General features: G+C 30.1%; 2 protein-coding genes across 2 annotated transcripts; both read right to left on the reverse strand.

Annotated features, from left to right (window-relative positions):
- Positions 1-1,177: 1,177 nt before the first annotated feature.
- HELRODRAFT_73049 (hypothetical protein) lies at positions 1,178-4,260 on the reverse strand (the record flags this gene model as incomplete). The annotated part of the gene is made up of 6 exons (XM_009013724.1): positions 1,178-1,266; positions 1,328-1,489; positions 1,778-1,900; positions 2,907-3,108; positions 3,997-4,069; positions 4,196-4,260. Coding segments are annotated over 6 exons (714 nt in total), but the record flags the coding sequence as incomplete, so codon positions are not given.
- A 6,210-nt stretch (positions 4,261-10,470) lies between these two features.
- Positions 10,471-16,829, reverse strand: HELRODRAFT_73211 (hypothetical protein; the record flags this gene model as incomplete). Its single annotated transcript, XM_009013725.1, has 8 exons — positions 10,471-10,611; positions 11,251-11,361; positions 11,801-11,942; positions 12,487-12,572; positions 14,961-15,018; positions 15,266-15,351; positions 15,924-15,988; positions 16,715-16,829. Coding segments are annotated over 8 exons (804 nt in total), but the record flags the coding sequence as incomplete, so codon positions are not given.
- Positions 16,830-19,787: the final 2,958 nt, after the last annotated feature.

A 19,787-nucleotide genomic window follows, 5' to 3' on the forward strand; every position in this document is an offset into this window, starting at 1 on the left:
ACAGCCAAACTGGAACAACAACTTCAACGAACCGACATGAAAATGCTCCGATGGATGCAACGAATTAGTCTGAAGGACCACATCAAATCCACCGAAATCTTGCGTCGTGCTGGATTAGATGATATAAAGGACGAATGCCGGCAACACTGTCTGCGGTGGTTTGGTCATGTCAAACGAAGTGGAAACAGTGCCATAACTTCTCTTGCAGATGTTGAAGTACCTGGCACACGTCCCAAAGGCTGTCCAAAGAAGTCCTGGTCGCAAACAATCGAGCAAGACATGAAAGCTCTAAATTTAAATGAAATGGATACAACTGATCGTCTAATTTGGCGCAAAAAGTTGATGGCAAAGAAAACAACGTCCTACCTCGGGAAACTGGGTCTCTGGACGCTAAACGGAGACTGATTGATTGATGTTAATCGAAAGCGGTTAAAATAAGCATTCAATGTTATTAAAACCACACACTTGTTCGGTCAGCCCCTAAAAATCGACTTGTTGCAATAGATACAATACGAAGAACCATTCATTTCTATCTGACAATTATTCATCTCTTTTCTTAAACTATGAATACCAATTTTATTTTTGAAAACTTTGTTTACAATTAAATCAATTAATTATTAGAGATTTAATTGCGAAGTTTGATTCGATAGAGTTTGTAAATGTTAGTTATTTCAAGTTGAAAAATTAGTCTTTATTGCTTAAATCATGACAACGGTTTTGAATGAAGAGTCGACAATAAAGAATTTTCACTCTGCCCATACTACGGTTCGTGTTTCATTTCAAAATCAAACATTGATAAACATTTAATATTGTATCTTTTGGAAGCGAAGAGACAGAATTGAAACAACAGATACCGATAGATCCACAGATCTTAGCGTTTTATTTTATTAACTTTTTTGCATATTTAAAATGACTAACTGATTTGTTGGTCTGATTATGGCAAAAATAAAAAAGTAGCAAATGAAAATAGTTGAGTTTAAACGAGCTGAAATCATATACAGAATGCAAATGTTAATATTTCTTTGGTGCCCAATTGAGTTTAGTTTCGTCAAGCTTGGATGCCTGATGTGAAATATTGCTCCATTCCAGTAAACATTTTTCATTGAAAACTATCACGTGCCTGTTAACGATGCATACATATATATATGGCAAATGAATGGTATACAAGTTTAAATTATTACTTTTCGTTTAACTTTCCAATCATGTTCATTGATTCAAGTGTTGTGATGATATCTTGAGGTATCATAGCAGTTATATCGCTTATATCTTGAAGAAAGATAAATTTCAATGAAACTATTCAACATTGTTACGGGAGACTAAAAAATACCTTGAATCGAAATTTCATTCTTTGAAACATTAATTCGCATTTGATTGACAAAACATTGGACCAAAGCATCCTTCCAATATGCTTGATAACTCAATCTCCCAAGGTCAGAAAGTGGTTTTTCCGGACTTCCTGGTACACCCTCCTTTTTAGAAAGTAAATAACCTTTAGAACAAATAAAAAAACTGTGTTTACACCGAAGTATTTTAAAACTAATCAATTTAAAAATATTGTTTTAAAATGCAATCAAAATTTTAAAGATTAGTACTCTTATTTCCAAATTTGCAATCAGTTATTTAAGCCGATAACACAATCAAGCATTTTGATAATCTCTTTTAAGCCAGGCAGTAAAAACGCTAATCAACACGTTGGGTTTCATTATTCGAAAATAATTTACAACATGTTACTATGAAGAGATAACGAAAACAAAATGAAATCACAAATAAAACATACTAAATCCAATGAGAAATCTCCCAAAACCTTGTCTTTGATATTGGGGTAAGGTCATTAGACAAGATAAATTAAATTTTTGAATGCAATACTTTTCTTTTGAAAAATATCCAACAATGTGCTTACCTGGAAAAAATAATCTACTAATTTTCATGCGATAAAAATTTCATGCAAAAATAGTTTTAATTTGGTTTGAAGCTTAAACAAGTTAATAATATTGTTGCTTAATAAAGCGCCCTGGCGAGCAACTAAGGCACCCCCGAAAAATGGCAGAAACGTTAATTTTGATCGAACTTCTATATTACTTAATTGAATTCAAACTTTCATTAATAAAATATTATCAAGTCGAAAATGTACAAGTGTCAGTATAGTGTTGAAAGAAGCCGCAAAATTGTTATTTAAACTTCCAGAATTAAAAAAAACTGACAAAAAAAGTTTTCGGAGCTTTTATTTGCTGTTAAGCAAGTTTTTGATAACGAAATGGAAAACAAGTTTCCAAAATTTGTAATATCAGATACTCCAAAAAAACAGTGACTGTGATAGGCTGTTCCACAATTTCAATCAATCTTCGTTCAGCGTCCAGAGACCCAGTTCCCCGAGGTAGGACGCTCTACGATTTAATAAAACAAAATATGGATGGCGTAAAACCCGCACCTTTTGAGGTGGCTTGATAGCCATGATAATTTGCTTAATGATAATCGGAGAAATGTACAACAACATGCTAATAAACACAGCGAACGCATTATGAAAAGCGTGAACACAGGTCCAACTGCAGTCAGTTTGAATAAAAACAGTTATAACTATATGAGCAAATGTTTAACCACAATTTTACATTTAAACTTCCGTAATAAACCTAAAATGAAAAACAAAGAATCTCCTAACGATTCATTAGAGTAACATGTCTTCATAGAGTAGAATGAAAGCAAATATATACCATAGCGAATAAAAAAACCAAAGGGCAATCGGCAAAACTTTGGTTAGGAGAAAATGCTAATCTGAGAACTTACCCTTTGAACATATCAATGGAAAAATGTCATAAACAGTCATTAAATATAATAAAATTTGATTGAATGTACAGCATTAAATGAAAATTATGAATTACATTATTGTTGAAATCAAAAACAATCAATACCTCTAGCGTCTTTTACAGTAAGTATGTAGAAAAGAAATGGCTCGACATCGTGATAGAGAGTCTTGTGCTGCAAAAACAACTTTGCAAGCAAGCATAAATTTTGGCAAAATGTTTTATTTATGTTGCCGTCGACTTCATATATGGAAATGTTACCAGAATTATATATTTCTACGCCAGGAGGATTGTAATAATCACATTTGTTCTGTCAAAAAATTTCTTAGTTAAGAAAATTTGTCGATATATACTTTGTGAATTTATAAGTCAACACAGAGCAACAAAGCACGCACAAAACATAATGTAAAGCTTGGTAAACAGTAGTATAAATGTTGCACAAATTTGATCTCTATTAAGCGTCTCGGGTTGTCTTCGAGATTAGTATATTATATAATCCAATCCTACATAGTCCACGGGCAAAAATCGGATGTCTAAAGTCTCCCGATTCATTACTTATGGTAGACTACAAAAACGATAATGAGAAATTTATGTTGTAGTGTGACGCTAGATGGGACAAAGAACTGTCTAGCTGTCTAGCTAAAGGCCGTTGCTGAATAAATTGCCCAACAATGTCTACTACTGTGTACTAGGATTAATGTAAGGTTTCCTTTTTCGGGTTGCGTCAATTGCGGTTCATCTTCTCTTCAAAAATGTCATCGTATTATTTAACCAGTGTCATAACAGTTCTTACCTTTACTCAGCTTAAAATGCATGTTAGTGAATCGGCACTCCCTGCAAGAGCACAACAGCTCTGCCATCCTTCATCGCGAGCGTTGCTCATCTAACCTCACTAATTTTCATTTTATACTCCCCTGATCTTCTCATAATCATTTGAGCACTCAGTAGAAGTATCTTCTCTGAAAACAGGATAAACACGTTCCAATTTATGAATTTATGGTTTTCATGATGAACGGCCGATTCCAAAACAGATTAAGAAACAAAAGCTGCAGCGAATAAAAGGTTCGAAATTGGAAGCGAGCATTAGGATGTAAATGGACAACAAAGATTAAAAATTTTGGGCCATTCAGCAAAATGGGCAATATCAAAATCACGTTAAAACTTTCAAACAAAAAAATAAATAAAATGAAAAACAAACCAAATGATTTGCCAAAGAATCATGTGATTTCATGTATTTCAAACAAAATTCACAGATGTAAAGTTTGGTGCACCTAAACGTGAGAAGAAATATTTATTTACTATTTAAACAAAAATGTATAAAAGAAAATGAATTAAATATTTGAAATAAATAAGTAAAATCTAAGAATGCACTGTTGTAAACACAGTAGTGAGCTAACATTGAATATTCATTAGGATAGGGTGATGTGTACCAAGTAGCCACTTCATATTGACCAATCTCAATATATCGAGGTCCAATGCGGTCTGAATCCAAATTATGCTCTGAAACCTATAAAATTTTTTTTATGTTCAATTTATAAACACAAAAACACCCATAATATACGGTCATGGCCCAAAAAGTAAAGACGGTAAAAATATTTCATTAAAAAATATACATTATAGAACCATCAAGTCATTTCTCTAAAGAATCTACCACCGGAAACAGTTCCAGCACTGAAAAACAACGTACAAATCGTAAATTCGTTTAAATATCTTGACTCCAAAATACACAATAGTGGTACAGTTATACAAAATTTTGTTGAATTGATAAGATGCATTCGTATAACAAATCCTTGAATCGAAATATATGGCACTTGAGTATTTTACTGGCTACTGCACAAGCAGACTACAACTCGTACTTCATCCCGTGCTGCTGTATGGAAACAAAGCATGGTCAACTATTGGCGTCCTTCTGAGAAAACTGGACACCGCAGATCAACAGTGCTTGTGCAGTATTCTTCGTGAGTCCTACCATTAATTCAATTAAAAAATTAAATAAGTTAAAACAAATCTATATTACCTTCAATGACTTTTCAGTAGCTCTCTTGAATAATGATTTGTCATGATTGGTTACATTAAGTAAACTTTCTATTCTATCCCTTTTTTTCATCTTCATATGGTGCTGACCATGCTTGTATCTTGAACTTTTTGAACCTTTTAAAGATTTCATAGACTTCAACGTTGGTATGGGCCATTATAACAATGAATAAATAAAATGTTTTAATTGATAACAGAAAAGAACAATTATTAACAAATAAGCCAGTCTACACAATAATGCCACCTCTTATCTTAGGTTGGTGTCAAATGGAGATTAAACTTAGATGTAAATTCGTTCAAATTCTTCTCTTTTCCATCAACTCATTATCATTCCTTCCTCTCCAATTTAATAAAAAAAAATTAACATTAACTATCACCTTCATCTGTCGAAGAGCATTTTTTTGCATTAAATAAACGTTAATATACAAAAAGAAAATTTGTATTAAAATATTCTTTAAAAAATCATAACTCAGCATACATATCTAATAAGCCTCATGCAACTTGCAAAATGAAATACATCAAAATTTGAGAAAATAAACAGAAGAAGAATGAAAATGAGCTACATCATTTAAAATAAAAGAGTGAGATTTTGAGTTTTTTTTATAAGTTAAAAAGCAATGAGTTGAAATACTAATAAATAAATATTAAATAATTATGATAATAAATAGCAAAAAATTAAAGCATGACAAATGTTATTGACTATAAAGACATTTTAGCTGTCATAGAATGAAGGTTTCATCTTGATAGGTTGACTGAGTGGTGACGTGGTACCTATGTTTGCGTTGATGAAGATTGTGGGTGGTAGGTAGTTTTGATTTGTGGAAGTAGAAAGTATTAGTTTCCATTTTTTTAAGTAATTTGAAATCGAACATACTAAGTATTAAAGTGACGGTTGGCTATGATGAAAATATTGTTACAGCTAACCGACAAATTAGTTTTTTATTTTTTTAAATTTTATTTGTAATGCTAACAACTTTTCTACAAGTCGACAAATTGCTGGTATGCATTGAATTTTGCAAAATAAATAACTAAATTTATTAAAAACCTTAATTAACCATTTTACCTTTGTAAAATGTTATAATTAAACTCTTTTCTGATTTGTATGCTTTTCGGATATTTTAAAATGTTGTTCTTATTCAAATGATGCCAATTGTTAGCTCTATCTTTTGAAGAATGGCTTCAATTCAAAATGTGACGTTTGACATCTTTATTTCATTATGTAACTGCATCTTGAATATATTTTAATTGAAAAAAATTAATTATTTAAACAATTGAGCTAAAATATTTAAATAATTAATTTCTTTTATGAACAGAATTACATACAGCATAAAATTATTTTCTATAAAAATTATGTAAAATATCATAGTTCCTTCACCATTTTAAACAAATGCTTTTAAAAATATAAGGATTCAAATAAACTAATTGATGCTAATGGTTGAACAATATGCTAATTTAAGTTGACTTATGCTGGTCAATTAACTTGATTCAAAATTACATCTTAACTTAACTTACTTAACATGTTCAACAACACATGAAGTCTGTCAACCATTCTTCTGTTCTCCCCCTACACATCTTCAAGATATTTTTATCCATCATTTATTTATATTACAAGTGAGTTCATATTTAGCTAAATTGGGCTAGTTCTGAACAAAATGCAATAATGAATAAACAAATATTCCCTGCACCTTTACATACCTTCTACATAAACCAGTCTGATTTAAAAAGAAATACTAAATATAAAAATTAAAACAGTTTAGTTAAAATAACAAAATGAAGTATAGAAGAAACTGATATCTTACTTGTCATAAGAAGACTGTGATTTTTTCTGTATAAAGACTGTTCAAATTGTTTCGAACTGGCACTACTCAGATCATCAGTTTGACAACTCACAGTATCTGAAACCTCTTTTTCCTTTTTGGGAATCTCGGATTTAACATTTTTGAATGTATTTTCTTTATAAAAAGTGAGACCTTTTCTGGCTCTTAGACCCTCTGTAATGTACAAATGTGAAAGACCATCGAACAAACTAATTAGTTGTCTAGGTTTGTTTGTATCAGGTTGATTGCAAAATTTATTCCTTTTTTTAAGTCTATTTTTAGTTTTTACTATCAAAATTTTTTTACAGTTACGTTGCTTAAACATGTTATGTTTTTTATTAGAACTCTTTGTGCTATTCAGGCAAGTATCATCTTCAGAAGCTTCTGGCTTACTTCTTGTCCGAATTTTTTCATAAGAAAACAAATTTTCTGCATTTCTTGTTTCACAATCGTTGGAAGAATTGTAAAATTTACTAGCTGTTCTAAAACGATTTTTGGTAAAAAAAAACTGGGAAAGTCCATCTTGCAGGGCCTGCACCTGGATGGAATATTTTATAATGTCAACATGTTGATTTTGCAGAACATTAGAAGCACGTAGAGTAAACTAATGTGTAAACTCATATAAATTAAAAAAGTAGGATACAATATAGCTATTCCAGTCTACATACAGGGTGCAAGCATGCATCTCAACATTAGAGTCGAATGAACTAAATTATGAATTTGATTCAAAGTCTGAAAGTTTTGTCCTCATAAGCCACTGAAAGCATTAATCAGTGGCCAGTTAACTCACTTCCACTCTATTAAAATAATGGCCATCTTTTTATTTCAATTCATTTGACGATTTAGACCAGTAACGACATTAGTGCATAGTTTAATGGCATAATAATGTAAAGTGGTACTTAGTACATTTGCATATATACAATGTTCAAGTAATAAGCATATTTTAAATAATATTTGAATATAATTTGAATATTTTCAAAGAATCAAATATTTTTAGTTGTTAATTAAGACTCAGCAAAAGCCATAAAATTGGCATAAGCTTAGATTTGAACAGAATTGTAAATAACTTTTAAATTGGTAAAAGAACCATCTCCTTTTTTAAAAACATCACAAATTCAATATTTTATTTAAAGTTATTTTTAATCAACTGTAAACTTTTAAATATGAGCAAAAACCATTCTGAATATAAAAATAAATGTTTCTTGGCAAGAGCAAATTGATTTTTTAAGTGACGGATTCCTGCAATTGTTTTGAAGAATTGAGGTTTCTATACAAATATATTTATATAGAATTGTAAATTACTTTTAAAATGGTCAAAGAACTATCTTTTTTTAAAAAACATCATAAATTTAACATCTTATTTAGTTATTTCATAAATAACTTTAAATTTTTAAATTTAAACAAAAAGCCATTCTGAATTTAAAATCAAACAATATTTGCTGAGTTTAGATTTCTATAAGTTTTATGGTTATTTTTGTAAAAAAAAAAGATGAACAGTTACAAATCTTCAGTTATTACATATGATCATTCTATTGTACTTTGAAAAATGTGAACTTGTATGGTTTTGCTAAAAGACTCTTCATAGATGAGACAATCCAGTTTTAAACCATTAATACAAGTTCTAGTTTAAAAACCTCAAAATTTTATAACACTAAGGGTCATTAAACCTGATGAATCTGTTATCTTTACACCTCTGAATTTAGTTTATACCATGCAGTTGACACAAATGTTTTATTGTCATTTTGGTAACACACAATCAATGAATTGAAACAGCAAAATTTTATTGAACCATTTGCAATCAATAAATTGTTAACCTGATTTTTTCTTTGCAATTTTGTGTGAATAACCCTTGAGGTTGATTTTGTAAATTTGTTGTCTTTTCCTTTTAAGAAAACTCGTTTGTTTTTAGCACATTTTCTTTCATCTGCCATTGTTTTAAGTTTAACAAAAACTCTATCAAATGAAATAGGTTTTCCTTTGTTTAAAATTGAACGAGAACACAAATTTGGAGAAAATGATCTGGTTCTATTATCAACTGATGCTCTTGTTACAATGTTTTTGCTTTCATTGATGCTTGTTACCTTCTTAGTGTTAGTCTTAGTGCAATAACTTGAACCTGGTTTAATCGACGAGGAGTGTTGTACATTGAGTTTGTTTGTGGTTGGGTGCCTTTTAGTTCGCCGAACAGATTTTGACTCTAATGAGAAATAATGAGATAAACCATCTTGCAGCTCTTTCAGGTGACGACAGCTAATTTTTTTAAAGGGCGACTTTTTTAATGATAACAAACCAACCCTTGAAGATGATTTAGAAGTAGGAGTTGGCATATTATTCAGAGGTGACTACAGGCCAACAACTTTCACCGATTCCTAAATGTAAAGAATAAATTTTACTTAAAGAAGTTAATCCGGCAAAAGGTATACAAGTCAGACTACGCTTGCAATTATATTTGTGAGAATGTGAAGTGAGTGTAAATAGACTTAAAAGTGAACTTAAATTAATAATGAAGGTACGAACTCAGAAAGTTATATATTATACGTCCTGGGGAGGGTTAAAGATTAAAGTTAGTGAAAGCAAAATACCTTTAACCTTTAAATATTTGAAATTTAAATATATCTGTATAAATAAAAATCTATATATATATATATATATATACTTAGAAAGTTATAGATTATACGTCCTGGGGAGGGTTAAAGATTAAAGTTAGTGAAAGCAAAATACCTTTAACATTTAAATATTTGAAATTTAAATATATCTATATAAATAAAAATCTATATATATATGTATATATATATATATATATATAGTTACCCTAACTGTTATGCAAGTGTAATTTCATGCCTACACCAATGTTAAAATAGTTCATCAAAGTATATTTTTATGCCTAGCATGTCAAAGATTCGTAACTGTACTTTTACGCCTACCACGCACAAAGCAAGAAGTATACTTTCCTGCTTACCATGCATAATCATTACAGCAGTTACAGCATTAAAAATATGAATTTGTCTTTTTAAAAAACATTTCCATTGTAAATATTGAGGTGGTCGATAAATAATGGCTAGACCTGTGAGTGAAAAAGTTTTAATGAGTATTAATGTGTTTGATGACTTATTAATAGACTAAATGATGATTTAGTGAGGTGATCGATAAAAGTGAGGTGATCAATAAGTAAAAACTAGTTCAGTAATGATAAAGTTTTCTTAAGTGCTAATATATTTGAGGTGCCTTGTGATGAAGGTCTTTTCCTGGTATGTAGATTGGGAGACGACTTGATAGTTATGTTTATGCTGACGGAGAACGTCAATTTAGCGTTTCGCTACAAGTTAACAATTTTTAAATGCTCAAAGTTTAAATGTTAAAGGTACTTTGATTTCTCTACCTTTAATTCTAACCCTAACGTATTTCAAATTTACTAATCTGAAACTAATATTGTTTTATTTATACATGTTTTATAGAGGGACAGAAATGAAAAGTTAACTAGTCGATTTTTGACAAGATGTTGCAATAACCGTTTTTGAACACCGAAAATACAAAATAAATAAAAATTTTGAACTTTTTAACAACCTCATTCAAATAAATTTTATTTGACGAGCAAATTTTAAAAATTAACGACATGAGTTTGGGTAAAGTTCCTCAACAAACAACACAAATTCACCCATACACAGACACAATAAACAAATTCACATTACGACTGTAAGCGTTCTACGAAGTTGGATTGACTTGAAGATTTTTAAATAAAATCGAAAGCATCTCACAAGAACTTTCATCACTCACATCTTTTTCTTCGTTAACGATCTCCTTTGTAACAAATTAAAAAGATATTAATGAAAAATATTTTGTTTGAAAGACAAATAAACCTGATATTTTTTGACAATGTTTTTCCAGGCAAAGCTTGCATACTCAAAATTTTTATCCTTTTTTGATTTTATAGCAACATTTTTTTGACATAAATGTGTAGAAGCCTGTGCAATAAAATAATATAGAAAATAATGTAAAATTTAATTTTTTAATATTCAGATAAATTGCATGTTTCAATTTTCAAATTTTTTATAAAATTAAAGTTCTTTAAATTGGTATCCATGTTAGCAGATTTGCTGGGTGACGAGCCTATAGCCACAATCAGAAGATAGAGTCGATGGGGATAGTGTGCAAAATAAATTAGAAAAATGTTGACCGGTAACAAGTTCTGAGTTCGTTAGATAATGGATTATCAGTTTTAACTGGTTTTTCGAAAGTACTTGGAGAACTGGTGCCATGTAGAGGTAAGGGAAAAAAAATTTTTACACCATCTCAAAGTTTCAATCAATCCAAATGGCTAAACCACAAAATAAAATAGGATAAGTAGATGATGTATATTTAGGTATTGTGATGATGCATATATTTAGGTGAACGTGAACTCTGGCCAATGCAACAAAATAGGGAATGACAAAACAGCAATAAATTTCTAGGCAAAATCAAAAATACAGTTTTGCCTTATTCTAATAATAAAAAGAAAAGCAAAATGTTTCTTCCTAACACTTATATATGGTACAATATATTTTACTTAGTATTAATGATAATCATGTTGCCATGCATACAAAAATATAACAAAATATTCATACCATATAGAAACCAAATAGTGATTTCATGTTGTTTGGATTTAACTTTAACGATTGTGCAAAATACTTTTTGGATATTTCCATATTATCTGTTCCTCCTTGAGTATATTTAATCTGTTAAAAATAAAATATTGTTAAAAAAATAATAAGTATATAAAAAAATAATTATTGTGCATATACAAAACAATGATTCGTATATGCTTCAAAAACATTGAGGACCAACCAAACTAGAATAAAACGCATACATTGCAAATGAACATTGCCATGTGAGAATGGTCATTTAACTTTAAATTAAATGTAAGCACTAATTGATAAGAAATGTGTGCAATCATAAAAATAATAAATATATCAAAGCAACTGTTACTAAATCAAAAGACAAACCAGAACTCAACTTTTTAACTTACAAAATCTATAAAAAGTTTGAAAGCAGTTATCCTTATGAAATATTAAGAATTATATTGTTTAGTTAAATGGACAGCACCACAAAGTTTCACTTTTTTCTTCTTAAAGTTTTTAGCCAACAATCAATTTTGAAAGATGTAAAATTACTAACTTCAGCATATTTTTGATGCAGTAAATGGTTGTAGGGATTTGCAAGCAACAATTCTTCCATGCAAAAAGCTGCTTTCGCATAGTCCATCTCCAACAGATACAAATCACACATTTCTAACCAGGCTTCAAAGTCGCTCATGTATCTGACAAAATTCATTTAAAATATTGCAGTTCAAAATCAAAAAATTATAACATTGAAACATAAACAATTAATGAATACTGGCACGATACCAAGAAATATGAGAGACATACACGTATGAATCAACGCACGGCACATTTTTAAGCATAACTGGCTGGGACCTCTGCGATCCTGATCTTGGTACATGTAATGTAATTTTGCACTTTTTTTCTCAAAAGATCGAACTTTGACAAAATTGATAAAAAGCGAAAGGTGTGAAAATAAATAAAGTGAATAATTTTGTTTAATGTATTATTTCTGTTCCCTTGATTTTAAATAGATTTTATTAATTCATTTGTGATTCTAACACGCTACTTCGGGACACTTGAAAAGAACATTTCGTTGCTGTAGTATTTTAGTTTATCATTAATTTCACTTAATATATTTCGATTTTTTAAATATTTTACAAATCAATATTTAGTCAGGATTATTATATATTTATTATTAATCAAAATTATTTCTGTTCGAGGCTTCATAAAAATTACATATAAATTTCTTCAAATGGTTACCTTTGTAAATACTCCGCCAATTCTTTTATTGATTCAGCAATTTTGTTTTGAGCTCTAAGTAAAGCAATTTTTCTTTTTCTGGCAAGCTATGAAAAATTAAAATTTACTGAAAATAAATTAAAACTGCTTAGCTTGAGAAACAAGATAACAGCAGGATAGTAGGGATAGGAATAGGAATACATAATAGAAAAACAAACATATTTCAATCAGGTCTTTTAATTATTAAAAGATTAATTTTCAGAAGTTGACCTTACAATTACTCTGAAAACATTCGCCAAAGCGGAAGAACAAAAGTATGATTGTTTTGGCTGTTTATAACTATCAACAATAATTGCATGTTTCAAATTATTTGATACTTAAAATATCTGAAGCAAAAAACACTAGCTTTTTATAAAAAAAAAACGGTTTAACTCAAAAACAATTTAAATACCGCCAGATGTACTTCAACTTAGAAGAGAGCAGTCCTGTTCCTAGATTGTAAAAAGTGTCTGTATCATAAAAGTATCATAGTGACTTTGAATTATGAAGAACCTTACACAGATTCTTTCCGTTATCCAAATCCAATTGTACTTCAAAAAAGATACAACCCATAGAAAAAACGGGTGTACTGAAGCAACATTTCTGAGTATATTATTCACTAAAACTGTTTGAAGGATGTCACTGTATTAGCGCATTCAGTAAGTACTCTAGATGCCAAACCGGTTAAAAATGACATTTGGAGCGGCTCTTACAGACGAACAATATGTCTCTATAAAAATTTTTAATTCTATGGCAATGAAATATGAATAATAAATACTTTAGTAGCAATTTCCGTTAGCAATCTAAGAGCCAAAAATGTTGACAAAAAGTTTTTTGACCAGTGCGAAGATTCAAAGGATAAATAAATATTTATACTTGTGTCGATTCAATCAATGTTTGCTAACATATGAATGTGCTTCTTATTGGGCGAGAATTAATTTTTTTTAACTTGCTGCAATGGTCAAAACATTTAGCCCCCACTATGGGCTTCAAACTTGGGCCCCTCTTACATTGCCACGCCACTGGTTATATGCAAAACAGATTTGCACAGTAGCTCCACATAAACTTTCTCGTTACTAAAAATACTCCTCCTCACTTGCTTATAATCTTTAGCCTCCATTAACTCAACTCAAATTAAATCTTCGCGTGTTAATAGACTCATTCTATTGTGTATAAAAAAAGATAAATTTGAGATTTGAGGTTAAATAATCTATTTGTTGGATTAAGCAGCAAGGCCACCAATCCTAGTTATAGAGTTGATAGGTTGGGGTTAGGCCTTTATCGCGTCTTTATCAGCTTCAACAGAACGTGGTGCATCTTGGACATAGAAATTGAAATTTTGCAAACCAGTTTTGGCACTGGCATATTGTCAACACATCTTCTCCATCTACATCGGTTAATTTCTTTCTGGCTTGAACAACATTTATACCTTTTCCATAGCAAAAATGACATAAATGCTGCTTATTGCTCTCCATATTTCAAAGGGCACCGACCAAAAACTACTGCGTAAAATCAATTGAACTTATTCACACACAGACCTTGCTATATCAGCTGCCAAAACATATAATGACAATGCAACTTAAGTGTGAAGTTAGCTGTGAAAAAATACAATTAAATTCTCTGTCGAGAAAAAACGAAATTCCTTTCCGAACAATATAATAAAATGAAAAACATCCTCACCAGCATTAATATCAGAGTATCAACAAAATTCAAACTGTTAGAGTGTTATATTTTTCCTGTGCTCACTTACGGTTCTGAATCCGAACAATATCTAAAGAAATGGAAAAAAAGATTGATGCTGCTAGATGTAGTTTTTGAGAAGAATTATAAAAACTAGTTGGACCACTCATACCTCCAATGAGGATGTATTAAAGCAGTCTGGTTATGAAAAGAGAAAATTATCACAAATAATCTGACTGGCAGTTAAAGTTTTTTGGTCACATCATGCAGAAGGAAGGAATGGAAAATCTAATCTACTTAAAATATTGCATTGCAAAGAGAAGAGATCGTGGTTAACAAAGAATTACATTCGTGAAGTTTCTTAGTGTGCTCTAACAATGGAATAAGTCTGTGAAAATTGTCTGTAAGATTTGAAAATTCTGAAAAACTATCAATTTTGTTTACATGCTCTCATGCCTTAGCTCAGAGGTAACAATGTGGTTGACAGACTTTCAGTGACTCAGTCACATTTTTTAACCAAAATGAAAACAGTCCTATATCAATCAATCAATCAATCAATCTTCGTTTTGCGTCCTGAGACCCTGTTCCCCAAGGTAGGACGTAGAAAACAGTTCTATATGACCGTTTCTTTCTAGAATATCTTAATTATCTTTTTAAAAGAAAAGACTAAAAATTATATTATTAGCGAACATGACTCCTTTGCAAACGCACACATTCAACAACATGCATAAATAAACGAACATACAAATAAACAAACGAGAAGTGAATGTACATACAGAATTTGTTTCATCCTGTTTTAACAAGTCTGTGTATAATTCTTCAGCTTTTTCAAAACTGTTTGAAAATAAATCAAAAAATTTGGAAGAGTGAACAAATCAAATTATTGTATCAAATAAATAGAATTTCAAAAAATATCCCGTACTTTAAAGTACAATACTCCACTTTCTATCAAACAAAAAGCAACAAATTAAATTAAATTAATTACGTAGAATTAATGAAACAAAAATTTTGCATACGATTCATTTGGCTTTCAAAATAAAACATCGCTGAAAACAACAAATAAAAAATAATAAAAAATTACCATCCATCTGCTTCAAGAATTAAGCCGTGCAAATAGGCGACACGCAAACTGCCTGAAAACTGTTGCTTCAAGATTTGATAGCACTCCTGAGGAAAGTTTAAAAAGTAATTACAAGTCACTGATCTACGAAATGATTGATAGAAATGCATTTTAAATAAGAAATACAGAGCTCTCATTACTATTAGAATGTAAAATCATATATAATTGAATGTTTCAAGAGAATTTGTATGTGAATATGTTTTTTCATTCTTATTTCTAGGCATTGTGACTCAGGCGCCCTCATAATTTTATTCCATTTGTTCACTTTCGTAATTAGTTGAAATAAAAATCCAGCTGTTCAAGAATTAATTTTTTACATTAAATTTTTTGCCTACGTTTTTCATCTACCAATTTATTTTTATTCAAAAAGTAAATTTTTTTAATGACATTATTACTACTACTACCTTATTCCCTTCGTTTTAAAATAACCTACCTGCACATTCAACGCATCATAAACCTTTCACGAAATTTTTTTGTGGGACTTATGTTGAGGCACAACTGTCTGGGAGTCTCAATAAGAAAACAGCTGATTGTACGACGCAGAGTAAACATGGCGGGATTATTGTAAAAATTATAATATTATCAATTAACTGAATGAAAAGTCAGTTTAAAAATTTACATGAGCGACTTTCAAGTCACCACAATCACAAGCAGCAATGCAGACTTGTTCAACCAAAACCCATTCTGTAAATAGAATATTATAAAATTTATTCACAATAAAATAGTTGAAACAAACAAATTTGAGCTAAACCATAATAGAGTGAACAAACAACTAAATAGTTTCAATTTTCTAAATTATTAAAAAAATAACAAAGTTATAAATAATAAAATGTGAATGATATACAAAAACATAACGCTAATAAGTAATTAAAGGATGCTAACTCGTTGCCAACGTCCTTGTTTTTAAAAGTGGAAATATAAAATCAAGCACTAAAAAAGTTAACACAGCTGTGACAATTCAAGAATTCAGTTAAGTTCAGAACCTATTTTATTTCCACTATACTCAGCTGATGTCCTAATAAAAACGAGTACTTTCGATTCTTCGTGATGATGCCTACGCTGATAATGTTCCGACCATGAATTTCCAGTTATTTTGGATAGATTCATCAACTGCGTTCATTATAAACAAGAGAGTGGTAATTAACCAATTAATTTGACCAAAGCAAAACTCAATTAGTGTTAATACCAGCATGGCAGCAGCTTTCTAAAATTAAGATGTTTTAGATGGCCAAACCATAAAATTTTCGTCAACCGCTGTTAACTTGGACTGCATTCTTAACCCTTTACTGACATTACTTTATCTTGCAAAATTTCCAACGGATGTTTACTTTTAAATTATTTGCGCACATAAGAGATATAAGTAATAATAATAAAATATTTTAATCAATGTAGTATAATGTAATATAATACCCTCATTGCCAAGTTTATGTTTGGAAGCAGACAAAAATTCTTTCCACAGTTCTACCACTTCTTCACTTTTTCTACTTTGATCTTCTCTATAATTTCTGAGTTTGTCTTTGGCATCTTAAAAAAATAAATAGGTGAAACTTTTTAATCAGAATCCTGTGAAATTGAATTTGTTCAAATTTCAATATGTTGTCTGCCAACAAATTAATAAAGAGTTTTAGTAAGTAATCTGAACCATCTGAAAAATTTTGTCAATAAACCAAAATTTAAATAAAAAATTAGCAACACTAATATTTGTTCACCATTCAATGAAAAAAATAAAACAGCATTTCATTAAATAATAAATCAGTCAAAAAATATAAAAAAAAGGTAATCACTCAAAACAAATCAATTACTGATGGAAGTTTAAAAAGATGATATAATTGTTAGACTCCTTGCTCTACCGGAGTCTGGGGGATATTGAAACCAAATCTTTAAAAAGGTCTAGAAAGTCTTCAAACTTAAGAAAGGCTCGATTCTCAGTCCACTGTTATTTATAACTGTGATGGAAAAAATCACAAAACCGATATGCACTGGTGACATTTGGAATCTAATATATGCTGATGACAACCTAAACCTAAACCAGCAAAACCAAAGCAATGAACATTGGTGAACCCATCCAATCCACAACTACTGGACGATGGCCCTGTTCAGTTAATAAAGCTGGTGTAGGTAACAATTCAATCAAGTGTCAGCAGTGTAACCAGTGGTGCCACAAACGTTGTTCAAAAATAATTGGTACTTTATCTAAAGTGTCCAATTTTGTCTGTCCTGCTGGCATCAATCCACAAAAACAAATTCAAAATAGCAATGTTTTTGAAGCCATTAAGGTAGAGAAAGTCACAATGTTTCAATATCTATGGGATGTTCTTGATGAAACAGCTGAAGCTGACGTTCGAGCACGCAAATGTGCAGCCTGGAATAAATGGCATCTCCTTGCCTCTATATTGATGCGGCGTGACATCCCACCACCACTACGATCAAGACTTTATAAATCTGTGATACGTCCGGTCTTGTTATATGGGGCAGAAACATGGCCATTGACAACCAAACTGGAACAACTTCAACGAACTGACATGAAAATGCTCAGATGGATGCAACGAATTAGTCTGAAGGACCACATCAAATTTACCGAAATCTTGCATCGTGCTGGTTTAGATGATATAAAGGACGAATGCCGGCAACACCGTCTGCGGGGGTTTGTTCATGTCAAACGAAGTGGAAACAGTGCCATAACTTCTTTTGCAGATGTTGAAGTACCTGGCACACGTCCCAAAGGCCGTCCAAAGAAGTCCTGGTCGCAAACAATCGAGCAAGACATGAAAGCTCTAAATTTAAATGAAATGGATACAACTGATCGCCTAATTTGGCACAGAAAATTGATGGCAAAGAAAACAATGTCCTACCTCGAGAGAACTGGGTCTCTAGATGCTAAACGAAGATTGATTGATATCAGCACAAAAAAATCTATAAGGTTTACATCTATATTGTAACTTGTAACAATGTAACTTGTTTAGACCCATTTTTGTACCTAATAAATGGGCAGGCTTGTAATAAAAATAATCTTAAAAAATGTGCTCAACACAATTTTAAATAATGATTTCAAATTAAAAATATTAGATCATAGAGAGATTTTTATAAATTTAAAATCGTTGGTCCATAGCTTATACATATAATTATTAATAAAAATCCTAGCATGTTCGGCATTAGTTAACTTCCTGTCCAAAATTGCTTTGCAAGCACGCAGTTCATTCTTTGTCCTTGCTATTAGCTCTTTTTTGGTTTTAAGTTCATGTTCCAATCAATCATCGCGGTCGTCCATGATTTTGCTTCCAGTCCGTGGTTTTTTAATAAATATTGGATTTCTGACAGTCATAATCCAATAATTTATTAAAAAACCATGGACTGGATGCAACATCGTGGATGACCGCAATGATCGACTGGAACATGAACTTAAAACCAAAAAAGAGCTAATAACAAGGACAAAGAATGAACTACGTGCTTGCAAAGCAATTTTGGACATGAAGTTATCTAACGACGAAGTAGCTGTGATTTTTATCAATAATTGCATTTCTGACAGTCTTAATCCAATATAATTATAAGTAAACAATATATTTCAATTAAAAAAATAACGATATCAAAAAGTGGGCTAATACAACATTACAGCTATTAATTGAACATAATTCATAGGAATGGAGGTTATTGTTTTATTTAAACTAAAGGGGTCTTAAAATTAAAGCTGTATCACTTAACCAATACACTTCAATTCCTATACTATATCAGCTAAACATTATATTATAAATAATGCAAAAAAATAGTAAGTTTTACAGATTTAGACACAGAATCAAATGAAACAAAAACAAATCACTTGGATATTTAAAAGTAATAACTATGCTGTTTTAAATTCAAAAGCGATATATATATATATATATATATATATATATATATATAGAAATCATGGACTTTTTTGTTTCATTTCATTACTGGATAAAAAAAGAAGAGAAATATTATGATTAAAACTTTTCATTTTGTACTTGAAAAAATTAGTCAAGTCATATTTACAAAATTTCAATGGGCAAAAAAACCTTTTCATGAGTACCTTCCTAACAAATCAAGTATTAAGTTTTTATTAAATTTTTTCTTTAATAATTCAATCACTTCATTGATTTGGTATGTCTTATCTTATATTATAAATTAAATATTATAAATATAACTTAAAAAAATATAACTATTATAAATGTAATTAATTAATAATTTAATATTATATTTAAAATTATAATATTATTTAAATTTATAATTTAATATAACTTATAACATTATATTACGATTACGTTGATTTTGATAATAATGGTTACATTTTAATTTATAATGCTGATTTTATTTTAGGCTTTTAAAAGAACACATATACCTGCATAAGCTAAAAAATATCAATCATCATCATGCATGATAATTGATATGAATGATGTTTTTTAATTTTTTTTATTTATATTCATGATTACAATTCAATTACAATTACAATACTACAATACAAACATGA

Source organism: Helobdella robusta (genome assembly GCF_000326865.2).
Source record: "Helobdella robusta unplaced genomic scaffold HELROscaffold_12, whole genome shotgun sequence".
Lineage (NCBI taxonomy): Eukaryota > Metazoa > Annelida > Clitellata > Rhynchobdellida > Glossiphoniidae > Helobdella > Helobdella robusta.